Source organism: Taeniopygia guttata, chromosome 2 (assembly GCF_048771995.1).
Source record: "Taeniopygia guttata chromosome 2, bTaeGut7.mat, whole genome shotgun sequence".
In the NCBI taxonomy this organism is placed as follows: Eukaryota; Metazoa; Chordata; class Aves; order Passeriformes; family Estrildidae; genus Taeniopygia; species Taeniopygia guttata.
Window position 1 is genome coordinate 112054333 of NC_133026.1, and position 22706 is coordinate 112077038.

The following is a 22706-nucleotide window of genomic DNA, read 5'->3' on the forward strand; positions in this document are numbered from 1 at the left end:
ACTTGAGCTTTTTGTTAAAAAAAAAAAAGCAAAACAAAACCCATTTTTGGCTATGCACCTTTTTGGCAAACATGAAGCACCTCATTGCAAACGTAAAGGACATGTAAATACAAAGATCTGCATTTTAGGGGGATGTTAAAATTTCATCATATACATCTCAAACACTAGATATTCTCAATCTTCTGAACACTAAAATGCTATGGGCATCTAGAATCCAGGAATATGGGATGGTAAGCATATGCTGTAGTTGAATAAAATATGGCTACTGTGATATTTCTATTTATGAGTAAAGGATAACATGAATGTCATAATAAAGGTCAGAAACATAGTAGTATCAGTGTACCTCTGGAAATAATGCCCATTTAACACATATCAGAGGTGGATGCAGTGTCAAAAAATATGCATAATTTGTTTCTAAGGAAATACAGTTACTTAATTCATATTTGTAAATGGCATTTCTTTAGCCTTAATCCTGTAATTTGTCTGAATATTGTCAAGATTTGACTAACCTCAAGTTAAGGGAAAATGTGACAATATGGTAAATTCATTGCTCACTGAATACAGTCTTTTTCTAGTAACATAATATTACATGTCCCACACTGTGGACTGGCATAACACTTATTCAACATGTTGGTTTTTCACCACAACCGGCAAAGAGAGTAAAACTGAGATGTCAGCAGACCACAGTCAAAACGTGTGGGAGCGCTGCTTCCCTCTGCCACCTGCATCTCTGCTCTGGGGAGTGAGAGCACAAGAATCCCACCTAACAGAACCACCACAGTTTACAGCAGTAAATCAAAAGCTGCTGCATCAAAGCTGGGACAGGAGGCCCACAGATCTTCCTGGGAGCACATTGGTCATGCTAGAAAATTTCTCCTCTATGAAAGACTGATGCATTAGCTCATCCTTATTTTACCTTTTTCTGTACATAAGCTGTCACCCATCCAAATTTTCTCTATAGGTCCCATAATTTTTAAAAAATACATAAGATCCAACTCAGTAAAGTCATTCCTTACACCATTCTGATTTCAGCAAGTTGACAAACATAGCTGACACTTATTTCCTAGGAAATTCAAATTGCTCTCCATTCTCCAGGGAAAGATTTTCAACTCTTGCTTTTGGTCCTTTAAACTGCTGGTTTTGAGCTTTAATTGGAATCTATTAGTTTGCAGGAACCAGTTTAAAGTTCTAGCACATATCAGAAATTCCTCCCCTTTTCTACCTTACAGTACTTAAAATGAAAAAAATTTAAATAAAGCCAGAAAAAAAAAATTCACAAGTGGCAGCTTTTTCAAGTACATATGATTTGCTAAGGATTTGATAATGGAAAACAGGAATTCTAGTACCATGAAAAGAATGTTTTTATGCCTTTGTAACGTTCATGTCATGCCAATTTCACCTTTGTCTTTAAAAGTTCCTATTTCTCTCTTATCCTTGTGTGCATTCATACATAGACTCACATGTAGGTTATCACTGATTTGTCAAGCTGTACTTTGTCAAGTGATAAACCTATAATTTAGCTTCTCTATTACTCATCTCTTAAATTCAACATCTAATAGTTTTGTTGCTATTTATCAATGACCTGCTTGTTGTCATGGAACACTGATTCAGCTGTCAAGGTTATTTGGTAATCCAAGGCTCATAAAACAGGAGAAGCTCTTTTTGTTATGAGCCCAAAGCCAATGCATAGTTGGGGTTTTTTTCCCAGTTTAACTTAAATTGCTAAAAGTGCTTAAATTTTATGGATAAAAAATCAAGTTTGTATTATCTACAATGAGCTAAGTTTTTATTATATCTTTTTGTAGTCAATGATTCAGTTACCAAAATCAGTCTTGTGTCAATTATCATATTGTGAGCAAAGAGGTTAAAATCTATTACATTTAGGATCTGGCTGCATATAATGAAAAAAACCCCAAGACAAATCTTTCATAGATATTTCATATCTAAATATATTTTGGGAGAATTTAATGGGTCATTCTTTCCTTACTTTTCAGATCACATCTTGCAGACACAGGTAGTATACAGGCAGTATTGCCCATTGGATCCCCATCACAAAAAATAGTCTCAGAAGAAAGATAGACATTTTAAGCAGTTCCAAACACATAAAAGTTTTCTTAAAAACTGACCTTGTTTGGTTGTTTGTTGTTTGTTTTTGGGTTTTTTTTTGGGGGGGGGGGTTTGCGGGATTTTTTTTGGTAGTTAGTTTGTTTTGTTGATATTTTGTTTGATTGGAGTTTTTGGGAATTTTTGTATTGTTTTGTTTGTTGTTTTTTTTTCCTATTTGGTTCATCTAAGTGATGTGATTGTCAAGCCTTCAACCTGACCTTTAACCATTTTGTAGCTAGCAAGGATTTGTTGTAGTTAATCTGCTGGCAAGACTTCCAGACCTCTGAGGATTTTTTTTGCATTCACAGTAGACTGCAGATTGGCAAAGCATGAAAACAGAGAAAAGAATTGCCATAGTTGGTAAAACTAGGGGTACATTTAGCCTGAAAAGTGGTGTTTAATAATATTTGTACTGTATACCATGTAAAATAATGAGACCAGAACACACCACATCTCATGTACACTTATAAGATTCAAGAGAGAAAATAAATGCCTTTGAATATCAAGCCACATTTATTTTCTACTATGTAAGGATCCCACATCTTATGTGAGTTTGTGCAAGATAACTTAGTGCAATTTTTTATTTGTGAAGAAAATAATTTTAAAGTCATAACATGAATTGGGTTTTGACTGTTTGCCTAACTATTGAATTAAAATTATAGGAGACAGCATCTTCTGATGTGCAGAAGCATTTAACTTCACACTAGGATTTACACAGAGAAGTTAAGTCTAACTACTCCTTAATCATATTCTGGTTAAAGATACTGCCAGATGCTTTAGACTTTGGTTAGTTTATTTTCCCCAAACCTTCAGATGCTCTAAGGCAATGTAGTCAAATACTATATTTTCCTTATACAAGGGAAGAGTTGGTATTTGAAAATGCAGGGACACTTGCCACTCAAAAATGAGGCAGCAACATACAAGTGCCTGTTGTGGTTGGACTTGCTTCTAATTTTAAGAATCAGAAGTATCTAAGAGGAAGTTGATTTTGAACATCTCCCCATTTTAGTCTCTCTTTTATATTATTTTGTTCTCTAAACCACAGATGAACTGGATTCTGTCTAATTCTTTGGCACAAGGGCTTCCTAGGGTTTAGGCTACAGCAGTGAAAATGTCTGATCACCTAAAATCACAGAAAAATTTTGAGTTCCTCATAACTGATGATGATTAAAAGAATTTACTAGCACTGGACACAGACAGAGATGATCTGTTCCTAGGATGGACCACATGTCAGTTCAAATTACGTTGCTGATATAATTTGCATCAATCAATAATAGAGGTTTATAAAAGGAGCTGTAATGTCAGAGCTCAAAAAGGAGTGCTGGTAATCTCATCACTGCAATTGAAAACCCAAACAGATGTTGCTAATTACAGTAACTTCAGATGGACAACAGAGCTTGGGAAGGAAGGGGAAGTGTTACTATGACTCAGGGGTTTGTCTTCAGGTTAAAACAGATTTATACTCCATTTTCTTAATTAACTCTCATTGTTTGTGAAGAGTGTATGTAAATCTTGTAGCTCAGTGAGGGTGAAAGTGTTGTCGACTCAGGTTTCTCTAAACAGGATAACAGACAGAAAGATGGTATTAACAGTTCCAAGAAGTCAGAGTCTCCACAGAAAGTCTGAAAATCCACAGCACCAGTTGGGTCTGCAAGAATTTTTCCAAAGTCAAGTCTTAGGGTCGTGTTTTCAATGCCATGAAATTGCTTACTGAATATGAAAGAATTCACAAAATCTAACTGTATAGAAAATCAAATCCTGGCTTCAGAACTTCAGAAAATGAGATACTAGAGACTTTAAGACACATAGACTAGTCACGGATTATATATATGTACTTCTATATAGATGTATATTTATATGTAAAAAAATTATATATATTTCAATGTTTTCTAAAAGAAAGAAAGAAAAATGCACCAATTTGGGTCATGGATACTAAAATATAAAATTTACAAGGCTTATAGACACTTGGAAAAAATGACACTAAACAGTAATTCTGCTGACTCTATCCCACTCTAAAATCCATATATTTGCTGGATTTAAAATTAAGAAAATTCTCTCAAAGCATATAAAGAAAATTACTTGTGTAATAAAGAAGAATTTCTTGACCCATTCCTTTTATATTTTTTAAGAAAGATACTTGATGAGATGCTTTTCATTAGTGAGAATGCCAGTTAAGAAAAGGCTGTAATAACTTCAACCCATTTGTGTACCTTTCAACTTTCAGTCTCAGAAGGATTTGTCTTTCAGTACCTCCTCTTCTGTGTTCTGTATGGATTAATAATAATGTTAATTCATTACATTATGATTTCTACTGCACTGTGTTCTGATGTTCTATCCTGAAATGAATTTTCCAATTCCAAACATCTTTCTACTCAACGGGATATGAAATTATGCTTATAGAGGTTTTGTATGTCCAAAAATTTATCCCTGAATAGTGGAATATGGTGAAGCAAGGGATAAAATAAATCACCATTCTTCCTACTAAAAATAAGTAAAAGTAAGATTTGTGAACTGTCAAGTGATGGAAAATTGCAAATGTCCACAAACAACTGTTTGATTTGCAAGTTATGGGTAGCCATACATCAATTACCTGAAGAACTTCAAGAAATAAGACTTTGACAGCTGATAAAATTCCCATCAAGGTTTGGGCTAAAATTCATTAGCAGTCTAAGATCAAGTTAAATCAGAAAACAAGAGTTTTCTTTCTAGCTATTTTAAATAATTTTTAGAATTGTTAAAAATATCCAAACATTATGCAAATAAAAATGTATGGCTTTATGTGAAAATATTAAAGAAGGGCATGCCTTACTCTGATATGAGATTTTAGAGATGAAATTTTGAAGGTTAGTCATGGAAAGAACCATTGAATTTTCATCACTGACAAGATGTTAAACATCTATTTGCCCCACCTGCTCATCTGGAGCCAGAGTTATTGGCATTAATGGTTTCTTCTATTTTATAGAATTAACCAAGCTACAGGATTATTTCAGATAATTTATAACATTTGGACTCCATGACTGAGTGTATTGTATTTTACTGATTCAGACTAGGAGATGAAGAAAATCTGGAAAAGTATTCCAGATGGAAACTCCTCAAAAATACATGTGTGAAAGAATTAATCAGGTAAAAAGCATTTTCTTCCATCAACATTTTAAAGCATTAAAATGGTAAGAACATAAACCAATAAAATGTGCTGAAAAAAATTACTCTTCATTTGGACAAAGAGAAGGGGTTGCAATGAAACTTAGAGCTTGGAGGACTAACTCCAATGGTAACTAAAGAAAATCTGGCTGATTCTCATTTTTAAATAGCACACAACACACAAAAAAAAAGTCATGTAATCCCTTTGTAACACACACACTTGGCTTACAAGTTGTGTCTGTGAAAGGGATGGAGGCTGTTCCTGTGCCCTGTAACAACCATTGCAGGGTTAAAGAACCTTCTACAACTATGGAAGTTCTAAGCAATGCTCTTTTTTATAAAATGACAGAGTTGTGAAAAGTTCAGTCCAGGGCTGGACCAAGATGAAAGGAATGGACATGAGATATAGATGGTAAAAAGATAAAAGGGAAATTTTTATTTATGAACACTAATATAGAGAAAAACAAGATCAGTAACTTGGGGGTATTAAATGTCTTCTATATACACAAATGGAAGTGTTAGCTAGAAAAAAGGAGCAGAACTGGACAGATAATAATGTGGAGAAAATATAGTATCATAACTGAAAGCTGGCTAGAGCAAGATATTAAAAAATGTATTTTATTTTAAAAAGACATGTAAGAAAAGCAAAGAAACTGTCATAGCCTTGTTGGTAAAAGAGGATTTATTAGACCCCATAAGAAGAGGCTGGGGAGAAATGGGTAATAGTGTTGAGTCGTTATGTACTGAGCTTGGAGATGTTTCAGGCAGTAAACTGAATGTTACAGGCCACCTGACCAAAAAGAACAACTGGACTGTGAAATGATTGAGCAAATGGAAAGACACATGTAAAAAGAGTGGAACAATGGTAAGTTAGCAGTAACAGTGGAAAAATACATGCAGTTATGGTAAAATTCACCCATGCCTCAAGCTCCTGCCTCTGTGGACAAAATTTGAGGTGGCAAGAGGTTAATTAAATGGCTTTTTATTTCTCTTTTCAAATATATGTTTTTATAACTTTTTTTATTATTTTGTCAGCATTTTCCACAAAGGAAAGGCAACTCAGAGAAAGACAACAGGGATTTAATGTCTCTAATTTTTTTCTTTTCAGTTAACAAGCTTGTAGGATCATAAGAATATTCAGAACATATTAAAAATATTACATATAAATCCTTAATTTTAAGTACTATGTCAACAAAATGGGTGACTTCTTCAGAGTGCCATTCCATAAGTCAAGAACTCAACATGGTTAAAGTTATATGGCTATATACCTTTCTAGCAGGTAAGTTATTTTTAGTAAGAGCCAGTTTAGAGAAAATTAAGTTATTATTCTGTGGAGCTCAAGATATTCTTAAAGTCAGTAATATGAATGAATGCCCAAGATCTGGGCCAAATCCAGCCTCCCTAGCCTCTTTTTCATTTACTCACTCAATCTGTCCAGGTTCAGTAGGTCAATAAATTCCAGTGGGACACAGGCCAAGAATTTGGCTTAGAATGGATTAAGTTTCTAGGCAGATCTACAGATCATCCACACAACCTTTGCATCCAGAAAGCCTTGCACACAAGTGGTCAGCCTGCTAGCACCAGTAAATGATTAAATAAAAAGCATATTGTTAACTCCAGTCTGGTTAAAGAAGAAGCAAAGAAGATCAGATTTGTGGATGGTTTGTTTGGGTTTTTTTTTGAGGTTTTTTTTTTGCCAACAGAGAATGGGACTGTAAGCGACTCATTGTCAGCAGCCAGTACCTCCCTTTAATGTAGCAGGAGGTCCCATGGCTCCATTCTTTCCCTTTCCTTGCTATCTCCAGGCTGTACACAGTCTGTTTCTGCTCACTTTTGCTTGGCTGAATCAACCCTTGACATCAGTCAGAGGCGGTAATTCAGCTAGCCATAATATTTAACTCATGATTGATATATATGAGGCAGAAGTTACGGGCTGGCGTTTCCATCTCTGTGTGGCTTGTGGTCATCTACAGGGAAAAGATCTGCCATAAGAGGAAACGAACATTTGGGGCTGTAATGTTCTGATGCATTCTGTCATGCAGCAGAAGGCATGAAGACATATGCAACCCTGAATTTCTGTGTAGGTTTGAGAAGATAACATTTACTATGTGCTGATAAGCGCAGCAGTTGAGATGGGGAGGACAACAACTCGTGTAATATATTAAATATCATAAAAATTTTAGTCCAAGGCAGGGAGCATTCTAAGATACAACTAGGTTTCAGGTAGAAAAAAACTGAAAATATCTATCTCAATCTAGCAGCCACAATAAAGTGATGTGAATTTGACATATATTATAGAAAACCTCTTCCAGAAAAAAACAAATTGAAATGAAATTATAATTATATTTTTTAATATTTAATGGGGGCTTTAAGTAAAAAAATTGTCAGACCACAATCAATATAATAACAAGAGAAAAGAGGCATTGTGGATTTTGGCTAGAAATCAACATAGCAGACACCAAAAGAGGCCTATAATATGTTAAAAATATATCTAATGCTGTTGATGTTAAACAGAGCTATAAAAGTCACCTATAAAGCAAATGCACATAAAGTATCAACTAAAGCAAGCTAAAATAGAAATCCAAAAATGAAATGCTGTCCCTAAAAGTTCTAAATAAATCCAGGAAGAAAAGGTAGAGGTCACAGTACATAGACCAAAAGGTTTGAACATGTATAGCAATTACGCAAATAATTAATCATAATTAACAGCTCCAACCACAGTTGTCTCAAAAGAATTATGAGATACAGTTCTTATTTCAATCATCTTAGTAGTTATTCAGAACAGTTCACTGAATATTTAAGTCAAAGAACTGTAAACCCCAAGATTACCTGCAAAATGTGGTTACCCAGAACCACGTTATCATTTACTGAAACAGAATGGTGGCTCTTATTACCTTATTACTTTACATTCATACAGTGACATTTCAATAAGAGTGAAAAAAATTATCTGATCTTCTCTATACACAAGTTGCAAATATTTTGTCAAGACTTAACCCACTCACATTAATGTTGAAAGAAGAAAGTTTGAAGTGGAAATGTTTGAATTTTTACTTTCTTTCTGTGTTTTTTGTTGTTAACTGTTGTCTTGGTTGCTGGTTTAAGAGTACTGAAAGAATAACTTGGTTCTGAACTATGAAAGCACCCGGTACTATAAAAGATTTAAAAGCCTAAAGATCATCAACTCATTCAAACTCTAGAAAAAGGAAAGGAAGAAAAGAAATGAGATGGAGAGGCAGAGTGAAGGGAGAGGAGGGATGATAGCACTGAAGGTTTCACAATTTGATGGCTAATTAGAGGGCGACTGGAAGAGGAAGGAGAAAAAAAGAGAGGAACTTAGACATAACAGACTATAAACTTGATTACCATTACAATTTTCATTAATGCCTGATTTTTTTTAGTTATGGTGACAACATTAACATACAGGATATAGTAAGGATTGGTGAGTTCTAATGCTTTTTTTGTCACTGCTATGACTGTGACAATATACTGCGACTATATACTTACCTTTGCCTTGCAATAAATGGCACCACACAGTGATTGTTCAGTGTTTATGTTTGACCGTTCAATGTTTTCTATCAAACATCAACTACAAAACCATTTTTCGTTATTGTAAAACACAGATTTCAACAGATTCTTTGAGGAGAGTAAGGTCTAGAACATCAGATAAAGTTTCTTAGGAACCTAAGAATCTTGTCAGAAAAGAATAATAAATGAACAAGATTTAATGCAAATTTAAGAAAGCATGATTCATAATAACACAACAGACTGGCTTGTACCAGAAATTATGGAGTAAGAGACAGAGGTTAATATTTTCAGCACCCCATAACCATTTCAATTTCTACAATGGCTAGGGCAGGGAGGAAGTTCCTTTTCCAAGCTAGAGAGTAAGCAGCAGATATTCTAACTCATTCTATTAGCAGATCTTGGGAATAGCTACTATTAAGATTAATGCCTATTGTTTATTTGAAGATCAGTTATCAATAGAAACAGCATGACACAGAGCTTTGACTCAGGTGGAATGCTTAATCCAATATGCCATGGAGAAATACTTAAATGCCAAGATGGCACAGCTCTGCCCCCGCCAGTTAACATCATGGGAAGGAGAACTGGAAGGGTATGCCGTCAACATCCAATCTTAAATTGAACAGAAAACCACTTTCTGTGAAGTTCAGACATGTCTGGCAGTGGCTGCAACTATTGACCATCTTCATTTAACATTCACTACTGAGTCTGTTTGAGTATAGCGATACAATTTGTTTCAGCAAAGCACATTAAGGACTGTGAGGGTCCCATATTTTCTGCCAGTGGGAGACAGCTGAGACACCAGGAAATGCAAGAGTCCACCTCAGTTTCTTTTCCAAATGTGCTTATTCAGGATTATGTCAAACGTGCTTTTCCACAGCAGTTACCAGAAAATCAGTCTCTGACCAACTCCTGTGTAAACCGAAGCCAAGCCCAAAGGACAAACCTGACAGGTTTTCCAGATGCCAGCTAGGAACAAACAGGTTTCTCAGTCTCGGTCTTATTTCTAAGCAGTGCGGTGGGATAACACAGCTGTGAAGGTGATAGCTACACAAATCAACCATAATCTCAGTTCTTTCTGAGGAACACCTTGGAGACTTTTTATGTGATTTTTCTTCATGTGCCCAGTTCTTCCATCAGCTGAGTATCACCTTCACCTCCTTCTCCAGTCATCTGATATACTACTGCATTTTTTTCCCACAAATATTTCTTACAAATCTGCCTACTATATGAAGTTCAGAAAAATCAGTCTTTTCTAAATGCAGCTAGGCATGATCAGGCCTTTTCTTTCATGCCATAAGGTTTTCCTGACTAGCCCAATTCCCTTCTATCTACCAAACTCTCTACCTTCATTCTAATACTGTCTGCAATAGAGCTCAGTTATAATTGCATACATGTAATTTAAAAGTTCCTAACGGAAACCAGGAAAATAGTTAGCAATGTAGAATGAGGAATAACTACTATTATTATAAAAAGCACCATTTAAGTGCTTTTTAGCATGTTGTCATATACTTGTATACAACAGTATATTAATGTACCTCTTCAAACATTACAGGTTTAAGGAATACATTTTAGCAACACAGACTTTCTGAGCTACTTCAGTTCCATTGTTTTCAGGGTTGCTGTGCAGGTTTCTCACCCTCCTAATCAAAGGGGGAATTGTTACTACTTCTAACAAGGAGACATCCAGATAGCTCTGCTCTGCTCTGATAGTCCTCTCTCTGTTAAAGTATTCAAGATACTCATAACTCTGTACATTCACAATGAACAATTCAACTTCTCTGAATATCTAAAATTTCTCGCAACCCATGGAACAAGAGTTCCAGATAAAAAACCAGTAATTTTCCTTACTTTTGAATTGATGCACCAGTGCAGAAAGTAAGGGGAAGTGTAACTACTCCCACCAAACAGCAATGCTGTTCTCCATGATTTGAAACAACTCGTGGACTCTACATTAATCATCAGTGACTGAAGCCCAGACCACTTGGTTTCACCTGTATCTAACTCAGAAAAGGTACCCCTTCTATTCAGATATGGATTTAGCCAAACTGATCTATTCTTTTGCAATTCTGTGCTTGGATCAATCCAATTTGCTCTTCCTTGGTCTGACTCAGATGCCACTCCATAACCTACAGATGGTTCATTGTACTGTATCCCATCTGTTAAATAAAACACAGTAATGAGAATACATCACTCCAATATTCCTCACTTTACTTTGGTTTCCATTCTAATCCTGAACACAGCTGAAGGTCCTGGTCCTTTCAGTGGTCCATGACAAAATTGTCTAAGAGAAGACCTCTTCATTCTGCTTCTCACAGAAGATGGATACAACAGAGCTTCTATGCCCAAAAGGTGTCAGATTCAAACTTGAATGTATGGAACAGAGATCTCCTGGCTTCAACATTCACTTCTACCACACATTGTTTGCTATGTTTAGCTTGTGATAAAAAGCTTAATCTTTTCTTAAGGTAGCTTAGCTACTAATGAAAATACCATTACATTCCTAAATAAAAAATGAAATTTTGTTTTGAGCATATAAATGATCAACACTTCAAGAAGTAACAGTTCTGTTTTGAAAGGCTTATTAAGTTTAGTGTACTATGCTTCAACACTACAGTACATACAGTAGATACTGTTAAAGTAACCCTAATAAATTTGAATTAATTGCACAGAAATGTTAATAGTGTTTATGTATAAAGAAAATTATTTATATTTTACTGGCATATGGTTATATGAAATAACTGAAAGTTTGACACATAAGTCATTGTGTATACCTGAAAGAAAAATCTGTTCCCTGAAAAGTCTGTGCAGTGCAAGAGAATTTTTAGCTATTTTACTAAGAAAAAAAAATTCTAAAACCCAGCTTGTCTCTTAAGATAATATTTTTCTAAAAATAAACTTTTTTTATGCAGGAAGGTGGTCCTATTTTTCAGGAGAAGATGGATGATAACATTAGCCAGTTGGCTTTCTTGAAATCAAGAGATTTTTTGGCATTGAATTCTATTAAGCAAGATTTCAATGCCTGAAATTTAGAAGAGAAAAAATTTTATGCTTTATTGAATTTATTCAGTCATTGAAACTCTTTGTTTTGCTTTTCATTTATTTTATTCTCTACTTTTGTGAAACACAAGTTACAGAATAAGAAAAGGCTAACAAATGCTCTAGAACCAATCAATGTTATGAAATTAATAATAAGACAACATGAGCATGTAAGCTTATGTAGAGTCTTTCATGTAGAAGTATCCCAAGGCACTTCGTAACAGAAATGCAATAAGGAGTGCAAAAGTGCTTTGTCAGATAGGATAAGCCAGGGGAAAAGGGGAAATTAATTAAGCATGGATTTAAATTTCTCAGCCAACACAGCATTTAGAACCTTGGTCAGAAAAGACAGTGGTTCCAATATCTGTATCCGGGAACAAAACAAACTATTTCAGTCTTTAATTCCTGAGGAATGTTCAATAGTTTTCCCACAATAATATGGGTATGACTAACAGGAATTGAGTCCAGTGGCTGCATTTCCAAAGAGCAGTCCCTGCCTCTCTTCCTCTTCTTTTTCATGGACAAGGGGATCCACAGAAGTTGATCACCTGACTTGTGTACCAGTCATTTGACTGTGGAGATACCCAATATGGAATTTGGTACAGCAGAAATTATAAATACCAAGTTAAGGGCTGGATAATGCTCTTCTGTGCTGTTTAGCTCACTGTTTTAAACAAATGTATGTTTCCTTATGGAGGTAGTCCACATCTCTGACAAAGTGGTCTGCTGCACAGTAGTTCCTAAGGCAACACATATTTCACAGGGAAAAAAAAAGTTGCTTGGGAAAACTATAGCAATCAATAATACATAAATCACAGCTTCCCTGATGTTGCAGAAACTTGCACATCCTCTATTTTTCAAACATTTTTCTCCTAGGAACACATGGACCATCCCTTTTTTTGGATGGCTGCCTCTTCGGATTAATGCATCCTTCTGGTGCATAAATGAGCGATGCACAGAGGAAAAAAGGAGAAGCACTAAATCTCAGGAAACTGAAGCCATACAAAATATGATATTCACAGCAAAGCTGAATGAGTGACTCAACATGAATAATTTATCCAAAAAGTTAGCCTACACTTCTGTTCATGGAGTAGCTATAAGAAGCTTATAATTTCCTCAGTTTTATTATAAAACAAAACCTTAAATATTGTATGTCTTCACTGTAAATAACTTCCTGTAAATATTTCATGTCCTATTTTAAGAGACTGGGCATTTTTGGTTGATAAAATAAATCACACAATGATGTTTCTGTTCCCTAGTTGGATGAACCCACAAGCACATATTTTGGATGCCTGCTGTGATTAAGCAAGCAGCCCAGTAAGTGATGAAAAGTGAGTGTAGAGAAGATAAGTTAATTTACAAAAAACTCTAAAGATCTTTCTGCAAATTTTTTTTTCAGTATTACACTGAAGATGTAGTGAATTGTAATTCTGATTAATAACTCTAAGAATTTGTAGGTACCTCTAAATATTTTCTTTCTTGAAGATTTGGTACAGAATAATCTGCCAGTCTTTTCATAGTTTAATCTAATATTTTGGATCTGTTATTAGGATTTGGTGCATGCATAGGTAGATTAAAGTAGTTGTGTTGAAATTTTACTAGAATATTTGCAGTCTGAAATATATTTATGTAGTGTATGGCTTTAAGTGGATGGAGATCCTTTGTGCAAGTTTGAGAAATACTCCCTGCTACTTCCATAAATTATGAAACCTCAACAAATACTCAAGGAAGAATGAGCCATTACTGCACTTAGAAATTACAGGAGTATACAGATCTGTTTTATAAAAATATCTAGTAAAATATAATAATATCTCTTATAATATTCAGATATTGAAATACTATAATACATATTACAGGAAAAAGAAGAGTAAAGAGCTGAAGATTCACCAGAAATTATTTTGTTGCATACCCTGACACAGGCTGAAGATAAAGACAACATACCAGAGTCCTGCCCACTTCACATTACTTTTGATTATGCTTGCATAATTATTGCTAACATTTTGCTTTATTTTGTTGTATATCTAAAATGTGAACCCATATAAATTATCTTTTTTCAGATCAATCCTAGAGTTTTACAATATACATTTGCTTCATTCTTTATTTTATAGAAGTAGCAGTGGTATAAATTTTTCAATAAGATAAGAAAATAAAACTGAAAAAATAAACAAAGTTCTTACCTGAGCTCTTGAGCTATAGAGTCCACTTGAACTGTTAATAAAAGCAGGAAAGAATTAATTAGTTTACACTTCCAGATTTGTGCTTTCTGCAGCCTTGCACCTGCCTATCTGTAATGACAGAGGAGTGGCTATCAAAACACAGGTGGTTATTTCATGCTAACTACAGGATTGTAGCTACTAGTGACAAATGCTGAATGAATGTGTAATTGTCACAGTTATTTTAGGATGCATGAAACCTGGAATATGATGTTCAGTGGAACAATAAGGAAAATAATAAAAATAAAACTAAAAGAAAAGATTCTTGTTTTTCCTGAAAATAGAATGCAGAATCTCTTATTTTTCAGAATTTAAAATCAGTTTGGGAACCTGCAAAGTCTAATGCTTACAAATTCCTGCCCACACAGGAGTACACAGTATATTAACAAGGCCAACAGGTGTCTCTAAGGATTACTCATAATGCAGAGGCAACTTTTGTTGTTTCCACTTCTGGGAAAAAGGTTCTTGATATATTAATTGCTATAAGAGTGTATGCACACATCTAAAAACATGGAGAAAAGAAGAATCCCATAAGTTATAAAATTGTGTTATTAGCCTTTTGAGTGAAAGGGTATGAAACCCCTACTAATTACAACTGAAGATTTCTATGCCAGCCAAATTCTTTTTACTCGGAGTCCTGACCAACAGAGAAGACATGCCCTAATGCTGAGGTGTGAGTAACTTCCCTATTCAGAGACTTCACAAGTTCTCTGTTTGGTACTTTTGAAATATACATGACCTTTATATTAATTTCAGTGATTACCACTGAGGGTTGCATCAAAGTTCTGGTATGACAACGATTATGTTTTTTAGAAAGGTTTGTCTGTATTTATCCCCTTATCTGCAGTCAGTCTGCAGTACTTCAGTGCTTTACCTCTGTCTCCCTGAGTGATGTCTAGCACTTTTTGCCCCTTTGATCATTCAAAAATAGAGAATTAATGCCAAACCACTCTAATCTTTCATTCTGACTATAACTTGAACCTGAAGGCACAATATCAACAATTCAAATTAGTGAGTTGTGACAACGAATACTAGTAGTCTGTTTTGCAAAATCTTTAGAATCAACAAGTCTCATTAAATTAGAGTGAAGGATGGGTGCTTTGTGCCTCTGCAAATAGTCATAAGCAAAACTGTTCACAGGGCAGGCAAAACTTTGACATTTATTTTTAAGTATATCCATTTTTCACTTATTATCAAGAGTCACAAAAAGTGTTATGAAGTAAAATAAAAAGTTATTTTCCTGGAAGGGCTGTACTGCTAGTCAATCATGTTTTCCAGATGTTGAGATCATTAAGGGCCTGTTTATCTCTCGGTACTGCATTTCCATCTGTTCTTTACAAAAAGAGAGTAATATCTGGGAAATACAACTATGTCATAACTTTGCAAATGAAACATGAGCACCAATACTTAAAAAAAATCCACAAGATTGTTTTCTGCCACATACACCTGAAGTTTTTGATTAGAGAAAATTTACTTCTGGACCATTTACAAAACCATTTTATAGATAATTAATGGTAATAGACATGAAAACATTCAGGTGGATGAGACAAAGTTTTGATATAAAATTTTTAAAGCATCTATTCAATGTTGTCAACTCTACTCTCCATAGAAAATAATTTTGGGGTTTTTGGTTTTGTGGAGGTTTTTTTGTTGGTTTTTGGGGGTTTTTTGTTGTTGTTGTTAGGGGGTTTTTTGCATAGTAAAAATATGGCCTTTATTTTCTTTGAAAAATAACTCAAATACAATAACATCAGTAGGTTTTTTGGCTTTTCTTTATACCATAGCTAATAACATTGCGCCTCTTAATGCCAACAGTCTGTGTCCTGCCTTGATTAAAAAAAGCAGCCGTAAGGAAGCTACAGAGTCTCTCAGTGCACATTAAGGACTGTGCAGAGGAACTATGATATTTCATGGTGTTCTGGGCACAGGGTCGTGGAGCGTGCTTGCTAACTCACCCTTGGTTCCTTTGGAGCGTGTGCGCAGCTTTTTATTTTCCCCATCTGCATCCATCTGTAATATTAACACAAGGCCTTTAATTCATACCTTTTGCCATTGAGAGAAAAAAAAGCACTCCAATCTTTTTTTTTTTTTTTCACATTTCCAAAGGCTAGACAGTAATAGGAAAAAAAAGAATAATCATGCCTTATTAATCTTGTCAAAGAGATAAAAAGCCATCTGTGAATATCTAGTAAATACCTAGGAGATACCTTTAATGATGCAGATTTGTTTAATAAAGTGATAGTTATGAGTGACTCTGTAAGGTTTAATGACGAGGTCTACAGGTGTTAGCTGAAGGCATAAGGTTAGAAAGACTAATGCAGCATGAGTGCAGCTTTCAGCAACCACTTCCTGAAACAAAAGGTCCCAGAAATCTGCTGTGACTACCGGAACTCTGTAGTTACAATTTTCATTGTAACTGAGGTCTACAGCTATGTTGGAGCCTGCATTTCTGACAACTTCATCCTTAAAATATGAAAGCTTGCTTGACAATGCATAACTACACATATACAGCTTTGAAATTCTTCAACACTTAATCAACTATGTCTTTAAGAAGTTTTGCTTGAAGAGACAGTGAATTATAGATTTATAGGGGGCTTTCTTGGAGAATTTATTGTCCAGATTTGTATTTCACATTATAAAAAAAGAAATCCAAACAATCAAAAGATCAAATCCCAGATCCCTCCAGAAGTCAGCTGATATCATAAGTTTTCTAACTGAAATAAGAGAATCCTTTCAAGATCAGCTGTTCTCACTACACTTTTGGCTACATCTAAACTCAAACTGGAAATATGCACCTTCTGGTCTTGGATGTGGCCCAGACACATAATTATAGGGGCAGGCTTTCAATCCATGGATTTTATTGCAAACCCCTGAAATTCAAAGGGATTAAGATATCATGTTGTGGTGTGGAGAACTGCAGTGACAAATAGCAGGTTGTACAACAGTACAATTTTGACCATATCCAGGGAGGCAAACTCCTTTCTAAAAGTAGTTCTTTTTACATAAGAAAGTTTTATCAAACTTTACATAACAAATTCTATCACCAGGAAATTTTGTCTAAGCAAAATGTCGGGAACTATGGAATTTTTCTTCAGTCTATGAAGGAAACTTGCTATCTGTCTTTGACTTGAATCTCAATTTTCCTGTTTGCAAAATGGTGATGATCAAATATACAGTAGACAAAGCAACTCCCATGGGCTTCTGAGCAGTTTGCAGACACCAGAGTCTGATTTATGAAACTGTGTTGGATGATAGCTAGATGTGGAGACCAGAAGTTGCCAAGCATGTCTCCCTGAAAAATGTCACAAGATAAATACTGATGTCAACAGAAGATCCTGTCAATTACTTCACTTTTTCTTTCTGAGGATCAGCTAAATTGTGTTGAACTGAGGAAGGATGCAAGATGCCCTGTTTGTGCCTTTTTCCATTTATAGAGTTTGAAGATCTGAGTATGCTTTATTTTTAACTCAATATGACTCAGATTACTGAGATGTTTTGAAGGTCTTATCTGAAAGAACATTGCAGAATATGACAAGATTGACCTGAGAAATAAAAAGAGTAAAGAGCCTTTCTAGGGGATAAAAAGTATTTCTCTAATTTCCTGGGGTTTATTTGTTTTTATAAACATTTGAACATTATAAGCAGACAGTGGAATCAGAATACCAGTTTGAAGGAGAGAACACAAACATTTAAAAAGGGTATTCATGGACTTGAAGAAGTGAAATTCTAGAACACAGGTTAGCGATGTCTGAAATGAAAATATAAATGGATGGAAATGCACATCAAAGCCAGACAATTATACCTTTTCTCTGTTTAAACTTACATCTGATATTGATTATTAGCAAGGAAAAACATGAGGAGCTTCTATTTATGTAGTGGGGCTGATGGCAGCCTTTACTTGTTACTATCCTTAAAAGCTGGAGAATGAGTTTTTGCAATGTGACTGCAATGGTAATGGGAAACATGGCTCTGTTCTCGGATGCTGAGTTGTGATTGAAGGCACTGACCTGCCATAGACTTATAATAGGGGAGCAGGTGTGGCAATGATGGACTTTAATTTCCTTTAATAAACCTTTTATGTGCCACACTTTTACTGCCATTCTATGCTCTCCAAGGTCCTGCACATAATAGGTTCATTACTTTTGATTACTATAGTCTATTGAGACAAACAACTCCAGAACACACTATATATTATGTTCAGTTAAACCAATATAGACTATTTATCCACTGTGCATTATTTCACCTGCAACTCTACAGACAAAATTAACAACAGCTCCTGTAAGCTAAAACTATTAAAAACACTGGTACTCCTTTGTCATCATTTCATAATAAATACCACACCAATCACAGTGCTGCTCTTTTAATTATGAAACAAAAAGTGCCCACTGCTTCTACTGAACAGCAGTTACTTTGGTCTAAACAGCAGGTTGCATTGTGATGAATATTTAAAAACTGCACAAAGAGTGAAAACCAATGATAAAATCAATGCAGGTGATTTTTCAATTGATTTTCTTTCCGTGTAAAAGTTTCACACTATGAGATATCTTTTTATCATCTCAAACCTATAATTTATAGAACAGTATAGCCTGGTTCATACACATTTTAAAGTAATCATCATGTCTGTGTTGCACAAAAGACACCTTAACTTAGAAAATAATCCCGTGTATTAACTTGAAATACAAAAGTAACTGAATAAAATTGAAATCGCTAAACTGTGTCAGCAAAATAAAAACCTTCTCTTGCTTAAAATTTAAATGTACTGTCTTTGGAGTTTGGTAGTTCTTTTAGAGACTGCTTTATACTGATGCAAAGTGAATGAAGTGTCTCACTTCTGTTTTTCATCTACATAGTGATAATTTTACATGAAATTACATCAAAGGATGGCCAGCAAGAAGCATTCAAACTTTCAAGTTGCCCATGGAACAACAAAAGGATTAAATTCTGAGAAATTCTAGCCAATATTTTAGAGGTACTTGTGAAGGTGTTAATTTGAGACATATATTATTACTGTTGTGTCTGTAAAGGCTGGATGGATTCTGGAAGGTGCCTCATACTGTCAAAGCTGGGGAACGGTCACACTTCCTCAGACTACATATGAGTCAAGAATCCATAAGGGGTAAATAGTCTGCACAAAATCCTCACACAATATCACTGCTAATTTTTTTAGTCATCAGGACCATGGGGATAATGAAATTTTTGCCAGAAGAATTGTATTGGGAGTTACAGTCCCATAATTTTTAAGGGCAAGCTTTACAAAAATAATGGCAAGTGAACAGTGGAACTAAGTCCACTTAATCTCCGGGTTTTATATCTAGATGCTCTGATTTGATGGATTTTAAACTCATCTAAACATTTTCTTTTCAAAATTAGTTGAAGCTATCTAATGGACTCTAAAGGAATTAGTGGGAAATACATAGTCAGAAACACAAGGACAGAGATGTAGAGCTCTGCAGTCCCAAATAATTAAGCAAGCAGGCTAAGAAATAAACACTTTCTGCTTCACTTATGCTCCATTTCCATGATCTCAAAATTTACTGAAGATACTGATGTTGAATGATTTTGTGAAAACATGTTCCAGCAAATCCCCCGAGGTTTATGAATGCCCTCTGTCTGACTTTGTGAATTTCATTCTGATCTTTCCTCTACTTTTCCTACAATGTTTATTGAGATTTAAGTGTAAGACAACAAGTAGAACACAGAAAACTGACTGGAGTCAATGACAATACTCCAAATTCTGCTTGGCTGAAACAGTAATAATTTGCTATTTAACTGCTACAAGGTATTCATGTTTCTCCAGATTAATTTACTGGTGCAATAGCAGCAATCATACTTTCTGAGCAAACTGTTTCAGAGTTCCTGGCTGCAGGAACCAAGTGGTACTTCTTTTGTTTGTACCATCCCACTGCAGTTAACAGACTCGAGAGCAGCACCTGGAAATACTTCCCTGAGTGAGAGAATCAGTATTTGGCTCTGAGTTTGGTTTTTTGTGTGCCTGGAGTCTGTCTGTGCACATGTGCATGTACTGATGTTATAATAGGATCCAAGAATATGACTAACAGCTGAAAATAGGGCATGTGCAATAAATCATAATAATGACAATAATAATAATAGCAACTATATCAATTTACTTGCACATTTTTTAATTTTAATTTCAGAAACTAAATTGACACTACTATCTGGGTAGGATATTTTTACAGCACATTGCTATGAAATAAACTATGGCTTAGGGAAGGTAAAACTGAAATGCATCTGCTGAAAAGAGCTCATGTAAGAGCTATGTACTTTTTACTTTCCATTGTAATCTTCATACAAGTGTGGCTTTCCTGGAGTGGGTTTCACGCTGCTGGAGTGTCAGTCTGTTTCCTTTCACATAACTAGCTAGAGGAATAGAAATCGCCACTTTATCTAGAGATAAAGAGTATAAGCTTTATCATTGCACTGTGAGTTTCTGACTTAAAGTTATACCTGATTTTCAAAAATAAATTCAGGGAATCATTTCACTAGGACAAACTTAACCTGATTTTAAGAGGTCTGGAAAAAGATTAATTTTATCTACTCTTTTTAATTTGTGAATTACTGAAGTTAGTATTGAGATAACAGCTGTATCTGTCACAAGCTTAGTGAACTCAGTCAGAAGAACAAACTTATCTGATTTTTAAAGCACAGAAATCCATTCTCAAGTCTCCAACACGAGCCACAAACTTCAAAGCTGAAGTCAGATTCTGCTAAGGACAACAAACAGGACTGTGCTGTTGTCATGCCCCGAGGTGACACTACAGTCTGTGTACTTATCCCTACAGTAAATAATACCCTCAAAGCAAGATTTTCAGAGGTTTGGATACTCATATTTTGATATTTCTTTTCACCAAGTCATGTAAGATTTTACCACATAAAAAGAGAATAAAATCATAGAGAATAAAAATTTTAATAAGTCTGAAAGCATTGTCTGTATGTGTATATGAGTACTGACTGAATCTTTCACTTAGTCTACGGTAACATTTTTAATGTGAAGTACTTCTCTCACACCGATGGTGAGAAGTATAGTGAGGGAAAGAAATGCCAAGAACAAATATAAGAGACAAAGTTAGGTATTTTCATTTCTGGAAGTAAAAATAATCCAGAATCCAAATAGAATTTTTTCAGGAAAATTTCTTGCAATGTGGTTAAAATTTCTTACTCTTCCTTTTCTTTTTTTTTTTTTTTTAATATTATGTTGATGACCAGAAAGGAAAATTATTTAGAAATATGTTCCTAAAGACTATCACTAAAAATATGTCTTTTTTAGTGATTTTGACTATTCTTAACCAAGGAGACATTGCATCTTTATTTTTTAAAATTTTGCTTTAGTTGCCTCCTGATTGTGCCTGATTTCGCTAGGAAAAAGTTGAACGACACGGAAGTAATTGGTTCAGCTCTATGAATTTCTTGAGAATTAAAATAAGTACATTTACTAAATGCAAACTTTAAAGAGTCTTTATAACACATTTAAATCATCAACAATTTGGCATTTTACAGTGTGATTGAATGGTGTACCTGTTTTTGAGAAGTAGATTTTTTAATATTGAATTCATTACTTGAAAATATGCAGAGACAAAATAAGCCTTAGATCAGAGGCAAGCTTGACTAGCTTTGTAATGTGGATGATTTATTTTGATTCTCACTTCTGATTTCTGAGTTGTCACTGCTGTTGTATACTTCATCCATGCAACTTTGCACAACTGGCAGTGCTGAATATAAACCAAAGCCATATGTTTATGTCCTTTTGCCAAACGACTACAGCAAATAGTTCTATTATTCCCTTAGGTAACTAACATGTGCCAAGTATTTCTATTAGTCTTCTTTACCAAGGCTTTAGAGGGCAGAGTCGCAGCTTCCTGAAATTAAGGGGCAACTGCTAGTTTTTAAATTTAGAGAAAAATTATATACTAAGTTGAAATGCAGTACAACTCAGATTACTTTCTGGAGGTTTTTGTTCCTAGATTATCACTTTTTATGTAGTTAAAAATCTTGTCACTATTTCCTGTGCTAGTATATATTAAACATAACTTTTTAGAAGAAAAAAACTCAGTAAAAAAAAAGCTTTGATGCTTTGAGATATTTTTATTTACACTAAAATTTTAGTCCACCCAACAGCTATATAGTTTAAAAAGTCCCAAACCAATAAATCTTATATATATATATATATATATATATATATATATATATCACCAATAAATTATCAATCAATAATTTTAAATTTAAGCAGTGCATTTTGAACACTTTAAAATACATTCTCATTCCTGGAGTCATATAAATTCAAAGATACTTATGTTATAGACAGTATGTACAGCTAAAAGAGTGTAATTCACAAACTTAAGAACTAGAATTTCTATGTATTTACAAAAAATTTTCATCTCTTCTACTGCTCAGTACTGCTATACCTGACTGTTGAAGACTTTCTTAAAACAGCAGATATTATGCAAGAAAAGTGCATGCGGCATGACACATGAAACCCCATAGTATTTTACTGCTAATATATAACCATATTTCTACTCAAATTAATTTTTGTAAATAAATTATCCCACCTTTGTGTGTTTCCAGGTGAAAATACGTGTAGATTCCAAAGGACCAAATTTGTCACACAGCCCAAGATGCCTTGCCTGATTTAACAGATAATCCTCAAATTCATTCTCTGGAAAAAACAGA

The 22706-nt window shown here is 34.6% G+C and overlaps 1 protein-coding gene across 10 annotated transcripts in view; it reads right to left on the bottom strand.

Annotated features, from left to right (window-relative positions):
* The window catches only part of ST18 (ST18 C2H2C-type zinc finger transcription factor), a 167840-nt gene that overhangs the window by 51702 nt on the left and 93432 nt on the right, over nt 1-22706 (bottom strand). For 4 of the 10 annotated variants that reach the window (XM_072924649.1, XM_072924652.1, XM_030266195.4 and 1 more), the window contains 3 exons: nt 22586-22692; nt 15977-16031; nt 13986-14016 (listed from right to left, as the gene is read on the bottom strand). In XM_072924649.1, the coding sequence (XP_072780750.1) occupies nt 13986-14016; nt 15977-16031; nt 22586-22692 (193 nt within the window). The remainder of the gene's footprint in view (nt 1-13985; nt 14017-15976; nt 16032-22585; nt 22693-22706) is intronic. The other 6 variants (XM_041713901.2, XM_072924651.1, XM_072924655.1 and 3 more) reach the window with 2 other exon arrangements.